Below are 14,360 nucleotides of genomic sequence, written 5' to 3'. Positions count from 1 at the left end.
AGCCATTTTTACTTGATGGAAACCCGACTTTAAGTCCAGAGTTGAAAACCACCCGGCTTCACTTAGGTCTATCTTTGATTCACTTCCCATTTTATTGCCGGTGTATTAGATTTATTCATTTTATTACTAATAATGTTTTTCTCTTAATTTTCAACGAGTTTTAAATAATTTTGTATTTTCATTATTTTTCAGTGACTGGTAATACGCGAGTTGTTCAAATTATGTAATTGATACTGCATTAGGAGTTTTTTATGGTACATTAATCAACACTGTGATACTCTTCTTCTATAAGTGACAGTCTGTATCATTTTAAATAAAATTAATAAAACGAGATATCAACGTTGTTTACTTGCACAATAATTTATTGTATAATGTAAAGTATAAAAATATAGGTAAGAAAAACTTTAAAACATGTTTCGGTGCAACTAATTCCACCATCTTCAGGAGAATAAATCACGAAGTACACGTAAAGTTTCTTATAAACCTAACGTACGTGTATAATTAGCATGTTTTTACAGTGGCACCATTTACAACAACTATTTCCAAAAGTTTACTTCTGTGGCTCCTGGGCCTAAATATCTATTCATATTCATTTTGTTTTTGAGGATTGTCTTATATTTCGTTCAACTTTTTCCGTTACCTGTTAAGTATTTTGCATCATCCCAATCAATAACATATGTTGAATTCGCCACATGTTCTACCAAAGCCAATTCACTCGTTTTTAATTTATCCACCGCATTTTGATGTTCTGTTGATCTAAATTTTAATTTCCTACTTGTCTGTCCAATATAACTTAGACCAGACGTACATGAAATTTTATAGATACCACATTTATCCCTTAACTGAATTTTATCTTTCAAACCATTAATTATATGACTTAATTTTAATTGAGGAGTAAATGTTACTTCATATTTTGCCTAAACACATTACTTATTTTTATTGTCCATGGTGAAACATACGTCAAACATATTCTTTCTCTACTTTCCATTTTTGTTATCTACAATTTAGTACATCCAGAAAGTTGAAGTTTGTTTCAATATTTACTATACATCCTATCTATGATTTTAGGTTGATCGTTATCTGTTTTAAATACGAAAATTTTAACATCAAATCCTCATCATATGAAGAAACATTAATAACCCTATAAACAAAATACGAAAATGTGGCCATTTGTTGTGACCATGGATGACACTAACTCACATACGGAGGCATGGCAACTGAGAATGGCTTCCTGTATACAGAAGTAGACAGAAAGTCCCTCTCTCTTTTTACAGAAACATTTAAATAGTTTAAACATCTCTCATCTTCAACTTCTAAAGTGAATTGTATAGTAAGGCTGATCGAATTTAGATGCTTCTGGAATTCAGTTAACGTGTCATTACCATCTGAATTCGATGTTCGCTATTCGACCTTACGGTTAAGGTGTACAAAAATCATTGTAGTATCGTATGACGTGACGAATCTGTTTACTTAAAAAGATGTTTTTAGATGATTCACTATAATACAATGTGTATAAAGGTTTTTATCATCTATAATTTATTTTGGTAGGAATGCTAATACTCTAGCTGTTACGGCTTAGTGTAGCTTTCATGTGATAAGTATAACATCTTATATATTGTTATATTTCCTTGTACCATGTTGTCCTTTTCGACAATAGGGAGGATGTAACGTGAATCTCACTATTCGTTAGTAAAAAGTAGCCCGAGATTTAGCGGTAGGTTGATGGCCGAGTACTGACATAAGCTTGTACGAACGATACAACATATATTTTTATATTGTTGCGTCAGCGAGGTCACGTGACTAGTGTTACGCCACCTCTCGAACCTTCGGGAATAGTCGGGAGATTACTAGATATAGGGTAGTCTGGTATATATATATAAGAGGGTGACAACGTGACGGAACAATGTGTGTGTAAACAGTGAGTAATTGATCTGCAGTCAGAGAGTATTATTGAAGTTGAGCACGTTCGTTGTTATAGCGTTTGTTTTAGCGCGATTGTTGAAATTAAGTGTATCGTAAAGTTATATTCGGAAAGAATAAACCAGTTTTATTAAGTAAGGACTTGTGTCGCTAAAGTTTCGTAGGAACGAATTTACGGGAAATCAATTAACAAACGGAGACGTAACAATATTAACATTATTCTCAACAGTGAGTGTCACCGTCTATATAACTTACATTATCTTCACTTATAAAAATTTCATTGTCGTTACAGACTAAATATTTCACAATTCTTGATCCCCGATAGTCAAAATAGATAAATTATCCAATAATCTGGCCTGTAACAGATGCTCTTTTCATAACACTAAACCATTTTAAAAGCAGTTCCAAATGAAATGATACAGAAAAGAAAATTTAAAAGAATTACAGAAATTTAAACAAAAACTGATTCCAAAATAACATCATAAGAATGATATGGCTGTATGTATATATATATTTTAACATACATAAATAGATATAAAAATCTTACATATTCTATGAGATCAATAACGAAAGCTACAATACTCTGAAAGAAGCACAATTCAGTGAAAAGTGATAACTTGGATGACGGATGGGCTACAAGTTTATTTCTTAGATAGTTGGACAGTTTATTTAGCTACATAATAGACAAAAATTGATTAGTATCGTCATATATGCATATCCTTAAAATGTCCTATATAAAAATTAGATTAATGTAGGAGTAAAATACTTTTAAATACACCACTCGTATAATACACACTCCAACACTATATGAGGCCTACTCTTAGCGTTTTCAAATTTATCTCAAAATTTACTGATGACAGGTGGAATTCCCTGAAAGTGGTATAATTCGAAAATAAGCAGTGAACTAAAAGATTTATTGGGTCAAAAGTTAATAAGTTTGAACAACTTGTACGATGGAGTAATGCACAAGAGTAAGTTAGTAGTATCAAGTATGCATAATCATGAAATTCCTATACAAAGATAGGATTACTGTACGAATAAATGGCATAATAAAACAATACACATCAACTACTGTAACGATTTTTTTTAACATATATTTCCTCTTCTACCACATAAGAGATCTATTAGCTGCAGAAAATTTACCGACCAAAATATTCCCGATAATAGTTTTAGATGAATATCTGAAAGTACTATCTACACAAAGATAATAATGCAATGCTGATACGTGTTATTCAAGTTGCTTAAATGAGAATAATTCTTCAGTTTAGTGTATTTCACCTTCTTAATATTTCGCTAAGAAGCATTCTATTTCGTTGTTTTTTAAAAGATTCACTTGAGCCACTGTTTTGTATTGATTTTCCTCTCGTAGTTAAAGAAATGTACTCATGTTCTCTTAAAAAAACAGAAACAAAAGGGCATAGAGTATTGTAACAATATTTTCCATGTTATTCAAAAAAGACTTAATTGTAATGAAGTTGTGTTATTATTTAAAGTTGTTAATTTATTTATAATAGTTTAACTTTATTTAATTAAAAGTTCAATATTGGAGGATCCACATGAGATTATTTTGAAATTTTTAATCAAGGTGGGGTGGTGGTTGATTTCATTATGTACGCGAATTGTGGAGTTTAAAGGATTTAATAATTGTTTATCAGATCTGCTTGACACTCCCATATGTTCGAAGATGTAACTGACGCAGAGTTTTTCCAATGTCAGTGAATTACAGCCACCACATGGAACGTGTAGGGGTAGGTAAGAGGTCTTTAGACCTGAAAAGATTTTGAATCTAGAAAGATGTTTTAAATATCATTTGTAGTCTAATCTGTGAATAAAAAGTTTTAATTATTCATAAAACTTGTGACTTCAGTATGAAACTTTGTTTACCTAAAAAAAAAGGGACGATCAGTTTTAATGGGTATTTGTCTACAGTATATGTTTTTTAGGGCTCATTTTTGTTAGAAAGAAATTTGTGTGTTAGGGCTTGAATAAAATGCAAGGGATAGCCGTTGTTTATTATAATATTTAGTATGGTGGTTATTTCGGTATAAAGAGAGAAAAAGTCAGAAAAGATGTTATATGCTCTATTGGGAAGACTGAGTATCAGGTTACGTTTAAAGGAGGGAGGAATAAAACTGTCGAAACGAGTATGTAAGCCTGTATATGTTTTCTTACGATAAATAGATGTTGCAAGTTGGTTATCTAACCTGCTGATTTGGATATGAAGAAAGGGTAACTTACCACTTTTTTCCAGTTTCACAAGTAAAATTAATATTAAGGTGTTTCGAATTTGAATAATCTAAGAATTGTTTGATGTGATTAGAGCTTCTAAAGAGTAAAAATGTATGATCAACATACCTTCAATATAAAGTCGGTTTGTATTCAGCAGGACATGTGTCTAACCCAGAACGGTCATAGTGACAAAGGAATATGTTAGTCGGCCCTGAAGGTGACCCAATTGCCACGCCATCTATTTGGTCATATAGCTGACCGTTGAAGACAAAGTGATTATCCTTGATGGCAAAATTAAGTAATTCGTCGAACTGTTGGTGGTTAAAACTTGTGTATATTTCATTTTTGTTGGGGAAAAGATTATTTGTGTTACGACAGCGGAAGTCACATGACTCTGGTAACACGTAATGAGTATCTAGAAGGTTCCCAAAAGCTCGAGACGCCCTCTATTTTGTATATATAAGACCGGCGAGATGTGACGGCATAGATAGATATAGATCAACTGAATCAAGCGCGGAGTAAAGTGTGTGAATCGTTGTTAATTATAGCGTGTGTTTAAGTTAAAGTGACTGTAGAGATTAATTGTATTGCAAAGTTGTATTGAGAGGGCATAAACTAGTTTTATTTAAGAAAGGACTTGTGTCGCTGAAGTTTCATCGGAAATAAAATTTACATTATACGGAAAATTAACAAATGACCACAGACGTAACATTTGTATCATCAAAAACTAGACAGTATATATATTAATCAGCATTATTAATTTTAGAAATTTCTTATGTAAAGGGAAAGAAATCTTTAACTGTAAACTCGTTGGAAGTAAGTGAATTTAGAATAAAAACAATAAATTTAACCAATTTATAAGTATGCAAACCGATGCTGAACAAAATGGATCATAAGAGATGTTAGTTTTGGGATCTTTAGGTGACCTATACAAGAGATCTGGATGTGAGCCTATAGAGTAATTATCTTCAACAACGTTTTCTGATATGTAATTGCAATGCTTATAATTTCTTAAGGTTCGCTGTATTTTTTCTTCGCGTTTTATGGTGAGCTTTAACCAATCAACATTAAGAGCTTTGAATTTTGTGTTGAATACATTACAGTTTGTTAATGTAATTGGGTTTATTAAGGATAACACCTTTACATTTATCAGGTCGGGTGACGAAGATATTTTCGTTATTAGCTCATTCCTTTTATGGCAGTGTATTCTTCGTGAGTGATAGTGGAATCGGATTCATAAGAGTTATAGTTGTAAAATGAAGACAAAGCAGCATTTTGGAACCTAGAGTTATACAAAGCTCTCTAAATTCTGAGAACAATTTCGGTTGAAAATAGATTGAGATTTCTTGTTAAACATCCTGAGACTTTCCAGTTGAAAACCGTCTACCTTCATACATATAATGCTTTTAAAGTAGCTGTAACTGAATCAGAAACTTTTATTTGTTTGTTTGTTTTCAAGCGCTAAGCTACACGATGGGCTATCTGTGCTGTGCTCACCGCGAGTATCGAAACCCGACTTTAAGTGTTATAAGCCCCCAGTCTCACCGTTGAGCCACCGGAGGGTGTATAGGATTAGAAAAGATTGAGACTTTTTAGTTGACATGAGCATTCCACAATCCATATCTTTTATAACTGATAAAAAAATCATAAAACATTAACCATTTATAATAGGGCCGTTTTCACGTGAAGATTGAAAGATCAAGGCATATATTTCTTCATTACACTTTCCTGTAAGCATATTTGTTAATTGGTGAAGTTTCTCTACAGGAAATAATTCATCTTAATGTTTCAGGTAACTTCCGTTTCCCGTCGATGTGAATCTAGTGTTGCTACCTGTAAAGGCACGCATTACAGATGTCAGCTTGAGCCTTATTTTAAACGGAGGATATTTTCTTCATGCTGTCAAGGGATATAATATATAGTCCACTTTACACTGAATAACGTTATTGAAAAGAAAGTTAATTTGATATACTTCATGTACACTATAAATACAGTAAAACTCAAAGTGCTTATTATTGCATTGAAACTGCAATTTCCCCATTAATTTTATGTTTGTAATTAAGATATCTTAAGGCTGTGTGTGTGTGTTGCTTGGCTTCTGCAATAGACATATAGGTTCTTCTGAAAAACACTTAATGCTAATAATGTGAAACCATATCTGGATTCTTAGGTCCTGTTGACACTTTGGGGTCAGTTTTGTACACACATGGGAGGAGCCCTTGGCCGGAAATCCCGCGAGGAATTTCCTTCTGGATTATAAGATAACAGAGCTCTGTGTTGATCGAAAGAACAATTCTTCAGCTAGTAACGTTGAACATTAGACCTGGGACGTTGAAAGGTAGGTTTTAGAAAAATTCTCAATGTATATGATATGTATAACAATGGGTATGACTAAAATAATGTATTGTTGTAATATAACTGATCACTGTATTGATCCTAAGAACAGTTCTTCAGCTAGTAACGTTGAACATTAAATCTAGGGCGTTAAAAGGTAGGTTTATACATAAATCTACTACTCAAGTAGACAGTGAAATCTGATGAAGTAGACAATGAAATCTGATGAAGTAGACAATGAAATCTGATGAAGTAGATAATGAATTCTGATGAAGTAGACAATGAAATCTGATGAATAAGACAATGAAATCTGATGAATAAGACAATGAAATCTAATACTGAAGTAGACACTATAATCTACTAATGAAGTAGACAATGATATTTGATGAAGTAGACAATAAAATCTAATACTGAAGTAGACAATGAAATCTGATACTGAAGTAGACAATAAAATCTGATGAAGTAGACAATGAAATCTAATACTGAAGTAGACAATGAAATCTGATGAAGTGGACAATGAAATCTGATACTGAAGTAGACAATGAAATCTGATACTGAAGTAGATAATAAAATCTGATGAAGTAGACAATGAAATTTGATGAAGTAGGCAATGAAATCTAATACTGAAGTAAACAATGAAATCTGATGAAGTAGGCAATGAAATCTAATACTGAAGTAAACAATGAAATCTGATGAAGTAAACCACCTAAACATCGAATTTAAAACGAACGGTTCGAGCTTGATAAGTGTTTTACTTTTACTACCATAACGCTACTCAACTGAGGAAATAGGTCGGTAGCAAAATAAGTGAAGTCGACGCCAAACTAAAGTGGCATTTAGTTCCTCGAGTAACAAAGGTACCTTTGCATCGGAAGAACGTTTCGTATGCTACTTATATAACATAAAGGGACATTAAATAAGTAGTTAAAGTGCAAAATCAAAACCCACTAAGTTATTTCACTTTGAAAACCTGAAACAATTGTTTACCGAGTACATCATTTTACTAAATATATAACAGAGAAGAAACAGTCACCATTAGTTCTGACGAAATCAGAGTCATACGATCGTAAAAGACTTTGTGTAATAAGGTAAAATGTTAGCCATGCCCATCGTTCCAATATCTATCTAATGGTGAATAGTCACATTTTCAATCTTGCTCAGTTAGGACTAGTTTTTGAGTAAAAACGTATTATTCACATTCTAATTCCTCCACCAATTTTTAATTATCCTTGTTCCACATAGCTGGGAAAAGGTTCGATTTTTTTAGCTAGAGATTCTGGAAACTTTATCCACTGACTAACAATAATAGTGTGCTGAAGTTCTGTGGTTCGTGCCTATTTACCGGGAAAACCAAATCGTGAGTGCGTTATAAAAGTTAAATTCCACTATTTGATTAGAGTAACCCACGAGTGAGTGGTGTTGACTAACTGTCTTAAATACTACTGAAGAACTCGTGTTTAGCACGTGCCTTTAAGTTTCGTGTAACATACATAATAGTTACTTGTCACTATATAAGAAGTTGAAATGTACCGAGTGCTGCTTACCAAGTTTTTCCTTTGTTATTTTTATACCTTTTACTAGTTTATATACTTCTCAGGTCCATGTCTCTAATTATTATTATTAATCAAATTCTACTTATCATTAATTTGCCATTATGTTCTTGTCTTCATTTTCAAATAACTGGATTCCTGCCATTGTCAGTCTTTTGCTAAATAGTCATCTTTATCAAATATCAGCTATGTTTTTGTTTTTCTTAAATAGTTGCTAACTTTCTGTAGCTTAATCCTTGTCTTTCTTAAATATCAGCTGGATTGTTTTATTTTTTAAGTATCAATTAGACTCGTATATTTAAATATCAACTACATTCATATCATTGTTAAATATCAGCTAAAATATTGTCTTTATTAATATCAGAGATATTCTTGTCTTCGTTATTTATCACTTAGATACTTGTTTTGTTAATTATCTGCTTGATTCTTAACATTTCAGTTTTCGTTCTCATTAAATATTAATTCATATAAATTAAATTCTTCTCTTTACTAAATATTAGTTCGATTCTTTTTTTAATTAAATATCAGCTAAATTCTTGTTTTCATATTATCAGATAAAAAAATGTTGTTTCTTGTACAACAATTACATTATTTCTCTTTCTTCAGCAATCGCTGAGTTTTATCTTATCATTAATTATCAGACAGATTCTCTTTATTAACTATTATCTAAATCACTAGACTGTTTCTATTTTTCATTTAATGGTAAGCACAAAGTTACATAAAATAGCATATATTAATAAATATGAAATTTGTTCGTTTGTATGTTTTAGCGCAAAACTACATAATAAACCATTGGCGCTTTCCAGATTTTAGTGTTGTAACTTACCTATGACCCACTGGAAATATGTTCTGTATAGCTTAATACCTGTCCTTCTACAATAATAACGTATTAGATTGTAATAATTTTGCTGAGTGAGTAAATTGAGAATGAATATAATCTTTTGAGAAACAGCTTTCAACAAAAGAGCTCGGCACTTCCGTTTGTTCGACGGTCAGCTACATGAGTGAAACATCTAAGTGTCTTCTTTCAGGTGTAGCCATGGTTTTTGAAAAACTAAAGCACTTATAAGATGTGGGATTCCCTTTAAAATAACAAATGAATGTGTGAAACCACTATATATAACATAGCCCGAATAACCGAAAGTTTATATTTCACATCATCATCAGCTGACATTAGGAAAAAATTTAAACATCAATTTAGCGGTGGGTTTTGCCATAATATAGCATTACAGATTACGATTATCTTTTATTTATTGTATGCTATGTACTTTAAAAGTTTATTTTACTGTAAGCAATCCACAGAGAGCTACTCCCTATTCTATGGGCCTAACCGTTAAAACAGACTGTTACTGTTTGTTATATGGGCCTAAGCGTTAATTTATAAAATGTGCGGCTTTTAAGAAGTGGCCTCTGTTGTATTTTATTATAAATCTCAGTTTTAAAAAAATGCAATGTACTATCTTCTACCCATCTGTATAATCCACATAACCAATAAGATGATGAGATGATTACTACACTTTAAAGACGTGTTAATCCTGGATTTTGTGTTGAGGGAATTTAGAATTTATCATCCTTATTACATTTTAAAGCTTTGTTTTTGTAAATGTAATGCATTTGTTAGCACTTTCTTCATGTATTCACCAAGAGTAAAAAAGCTGTTAAAAGCTTTGATAAGTCTTTGGTTTTGACTCACCCAATTATGCTCGATAAATATATATGACTGTATATTTTTCAGATGACATTAGTATATGTATGGGTTTTGGTCTGGCTTCTTCCATCGTGTGAAGGAATATATCATTTATGCCCTTCTCCGGATGCTTGCATCTGTACTGGTTCGATGATCAACTGCACATGCGCACAACGACAAGATGTTAGATTATTCAGTGTCACTACGTTTGAAACAACAAACATTATGGTCCGTGGGTGTCGACAAGTGACATTATCGCTGGGTTTCATGTCACATCATTCTCTAGAGGAGCTACATTTCTCCTACTTACAGTCGTTTTTAATCGAACCTTTTGCAATGGGAGAAGTAAAAAACCTGGGAACTTTGAAGATACATAACATAGAAAATTTGAACATACAATCCCACGGCATCGGTGGCCTGGAAAATGTTAGTCTGGTGGACATTAGGAATGTCAGAATGGGTCATGTGCCATTGTCAGCTTTTGGAGTGTTCAATAACATTCAAAAGTTCCAGATATTTGACTCTTACATTGAGACTTTGGAGCCACTGGCGTTTATCATGATCAATGTTGACCAGCTAATAATAGCCAACAGCTACATTTCCGAGTTACAAAATTCATCGATGATATTACACAATATAAGGAAGTTAACTTTTGTTAACAGTTCCATCCACTTCATGGGAAAAGCCTCTTTAAATCTTGAGAACATAAATGAGATACTTTTTAAAGACTGTCAGTTTAGTCGTATTTCAGGGGAAGCAATATCAGCCAGAATCGGTAAATTTCGATTTGAAGGGAACACTGTGGAGGCCGTGGAGAGCAGAGCTTTCTGGAATGTTACGGTCGAAGAAACAGTGGTATTTTCTAAGAACAACTTCAGTTCGGCTGAGCCAGATTCTCTTATCCCGAATAATGGGCCCAACTCTCTGGCTAATGCTTCTCTTGATATATCAAATAACTTCTTCTGGTGCGATTATAGCCTAGCCTGGATGTGGAAATCAGCAAAACAATACGAGAAACTGCTGCACAATGGTTTTTGTTGGGGTCCTTCGGGCGAGTTGACAGACAAGCTTATGTCAAATCTCACCATTGATTCACTAATGAAAGACGTGATACTGACTACTCATGTGAAGTCGAACAGTTTGAGTACAGTGAAAGTATCACTGAGAACAAACAGTAGAACTACGGTAAAAGAAGACAGCACGAGTTCACCACCTGAAGTATCAAATTCAAGAAATGGATTTGTCAGAAGCACATCTTGCCTATCGTGTCAACCAAACAGTCTTAGAAGCATTCATCGGGAGAATATTAATCTTCTTACTATGCTATTAATTACTATTATCTTCTTTTGAGAAGATCCAGAACTTGTAAAGTGTATTACCTTCAACGTATTTAAGCTTGTTTCTTCTCATTTTAACCCTAGATCTGTGTACCATATTTTTATTTACACTTTTAGAAGTCACTTTGTATATAAAAATTTTTGGTTTGATTAATTTAATGGATTATTATTGTTTAAATATTTACTTGCAAGCTCCAGCGGAACATTGTTTTCATCCATTAAGCTTCATGTAATTTACATATATACAAAAGTAAGCAAAGCATTATATCTTTGATTGAAAGAAATTTAAATAACTTATAAATATAACGTTAACACATATACGTTTTTTCATTTGGTTTATTTCTTACCGTAAGAGCTTTTCTTCAGCCTAAAGTGGTATTTCTACAGTATATTGGTCAAATGAAGTTATATGTGAACAAAAACAAAAATGAATTTAATTTCTACAGTATATTGGTCAAATGAAGTTATATGTGAACAAAAACAAAAATGAATTTAATTTCTACAGTATATTGGTCAAGTGAAATTATATGTGAACAAAAACAAAAATTAATCTAATTTCTACAGTATATTGGTCAAATGAAGTTATATGTGAACAAAAACAAAAATGAATTTAATTTCTTCAGTATATTAGTTAAATGAAGTTATATGTGAACAAAAACAAAAATGAATTTAATTTCTACAGTATATTGGTCAAATGAAGTTATGTGTGTTCAAAAACAAAAATGAATTTAATTTCTACAGTATATTGGTCAAATGAAGTTATATGCGAACAAAAACAAAAATGAATTTAATTTCTATATTTATCAAATGAAGTTATGTGTGAACAAAAACAAAAATGAATTTAATTGCTTCAAATCGAAGACGGGGTACTTTGTTTTATTTCTATGTTTTTGTGCCAGTTCTGTTGTACATGTCATATGTATGTAACTTCAGTTAGTGTATATATGTAACAAGTGTGTACAAGTCCAAATTATGTATATATATATATATCTGTATATTACCAAATATGTGTCTGTAAAATTTACAATATTTTATTTCCAAATATTGCATTTTTCAGTTGAAATAAACGATTTATTTTAAAACGAAAAGTTACCTTAAATTACATGTTTGTTGAAGTACCATCTCCTTTTGTTTTTTATAAAAATTTCTATTTTCAGTACGTTTTCAAAGAATACGAAAAATCAATGGTTTATCTTTTCTATCCTGCTCTTCCTTCTTATACACCTTGGTCAGAAAAGTGACAAGTATTATATCCAGCCAAATTATCAGGAGAGGCACCAGTGTGACTGACTGTATAGGAAATAATTTTTGGCTAAATTTGTTCTAAATGCTGTAGTGCCACTATTCTTGTATGAACATATCTAAACAAACAAACAAAAACAGAAATTTAATATCGGTTACAAATTAAGATGAATAACCAAAAATTTGTAAAATTACTGTTATTCTTTGATAACAAAGTCCGTACTATAGGTACAAATCATCTTTCCTACATTATTCTGAACTAAGGAATGGGACCGGTTTCAATACTTTTGGAAATTTACTGCTAAGGTCTTTTTAATGTTGTTAATATTAATAATAATTGTCCAAAAGATGGCAAGCACTATATCCAAAATTTCTCTAATTTTGTTAAAGTTCTTAAATTTGAATATACAAATTAAAAACCATTGCAATTTAAATGACTGTGGATCAAGATCATTTAAATGCTTTTACATCTTTCATATCGGCTGATAAAATAAACCCATAATTTGCTGAAAAAACAAGCTCTTTATATAAAGAAGAAAACAAAAAATACATCCACAAATAAAATTAATTAATCTTTGTATTGAGGAAAATTTAAATGAAAAAAAGCTCTTTTAGATGTAAAAACTAACAACTTTAAAATAAAGAGAACAGCCACATAAAGATGTGATACGTACAAAAAAGAACCAAGCTGTTTAAATATATAATCTACAAAAAGAGCCAACTTATATAAAGATTGTATAAATATGTAAGGATTTAGTGTTCAAACAGCTAAGTTGAACAAGACACAACTGGGTAAAACGTACCACCACCTTTTATAATCATGTTGCTAGTAGTTCATGCTGTTCTGTTTTGTAAATATCTCATCATTATATGCTTGATTCTTTTGTTCTACTTTCCTAGCTTTTTTTTCGTGTGAATGATTTGATCAAATACGAACTCTACAGGATCTTAGCACTTCACTGGAAACTACGGATAAAATACCTCACTCTAGTTACAACACTCAGTTACAGACGTCTTTAAACAATGCGATATATTTTACACCAACCATATTAGTTTGTTTGTTTGCAATTAAGCACAAAGCCACACAATGGGCTATTTGTGCTCTGCCCACCACGCGTATCGAAACCCGGTTTCTAGCGTTTAAGTCCGCAGACGTACCGCTGCGCCACTGGGAGCACTGCATTAGTTTAGATCACTAGTGCTATTATTCTCAAGAACACAAGTTTTAGCGGTAAAGGATATTTTTAATATTTAAATCAACATTCAACAATCTAACAATGTATTTAAATTTTAGAACTAATAGTGGTTACTTATGTGTGTGCATACCAATCGTCGTGATTGTGCAAATTATTTATTTATGGCTGAACAGAAAAAACAAACAAAAAGTAAATAAGTATGAAAAGATGTGGAATATGTTATGTGAAATATTTACTATAAGATTAGGAATGTCTGGGGTACAGAGCGGGAGGGGAGGGTCTTTTAACCTGATGTTGAAGTTCTGTTCTGTTTCACCTATGTTAGAAGACTGGACAATTGGTACACTTTATTTTTGTAAATGTTTCCTAGTGGGGTGAGCTCGTTATATAATTTTCTTAAAATATGTTTCATTTTCATCCCAGTGGTGAAAATAAATCTAGTTGTTATGTTAAGGTTATATTTATGTGCCATTCTTTTTGATAGAGGTATGTTGATATTTTCTATATATGGGATAGTGCAAGTGATTAGGTTTCTTTTTTTTGTGGAGTGTTTATTTTTTTAGTTTGTGTGTTCGTTAAATGTCTTTTGTATGTGTTTTTTAATCTTTAATAGTTTCTCTAACTACTCTAGTAGGAAAGTGGTTCAGGTTAGTATAGCATTGAGTTAAGTATGCAAGTTCTTCATCGATGTTTTCTGTGGTGCATATAATGTATGCTAAATTTAGGAGGCTATTTAAAGTGTAATTTGTAAAAAAAATACTTTATCAGTAAATACACTCAAAACGAAGCTATTATTTCAAATCTCTTGCTGAAATTTTCGGTCGTAATTAATGCTTCTCTTAATCAGCAACTATAATGCATCTTC

The 14,360-nt window shown here is 31.8% G+C and overlaps 1 protein-coding gene and 1 long non-coding RNA gene across 2 annotated transcripts in view; both read left to right on the top strand.

Annotated features, from left to right (window-relative positions):
- LOC111086289 overlaps positions 1-12,306 on the top strand; it is a 19,351-nt gene extending 7,045 nt beyond the window's left edge. The window contains exons 2-3 of the long non-coding RNA XR_002611017.1: positions 8,473-8,477; positions 12,296-12,306. This is a non-coding gene — a long non-coding RNA (uncharacterized LOC111086289). The remainder of the gene's footprint in view (positions 1-8,472; positions 8,478-12,295) is intronic.
- Positions 6,325-12,119, top strand: LOC106461593. Its single transcript, XM_013921436.2, has 2 exons — positions 6,325-6,487; positions 9,769-12,119. Exon 2 carries the CDS (start codon positions 9,769-9,771, stop codon positions 11,068-11,070), a length of 1,302 nt encoding a protein of 433 aa, XP_013776890.1. The 5' UTR covers positions 6,325-6,487; the 3' UTR covers positions 11,071-12,119.
- Positions 12,307-14,360: the final 2,054 nt, after the last annotated feature.

This window comes from Limulus polyphemus, unplaced genomic scaffold, assembly GCF_000517525.1.
Source record: "Limulus polyphemus unplaced genomic scaffold, Limulus_polyphemus-2.1.2 Scaffold994, whole genome shotgun sequence".
NCBI classification, from domain to species: Eukaryota; Metazoa; Arthropoda; class Merostomata; order Xiphosura; family Limulidae; genus Limulus; species Limulus polyphemus.
This window is presented reverse-complemented; position numbering and strand designations above follow the sequence as displayed.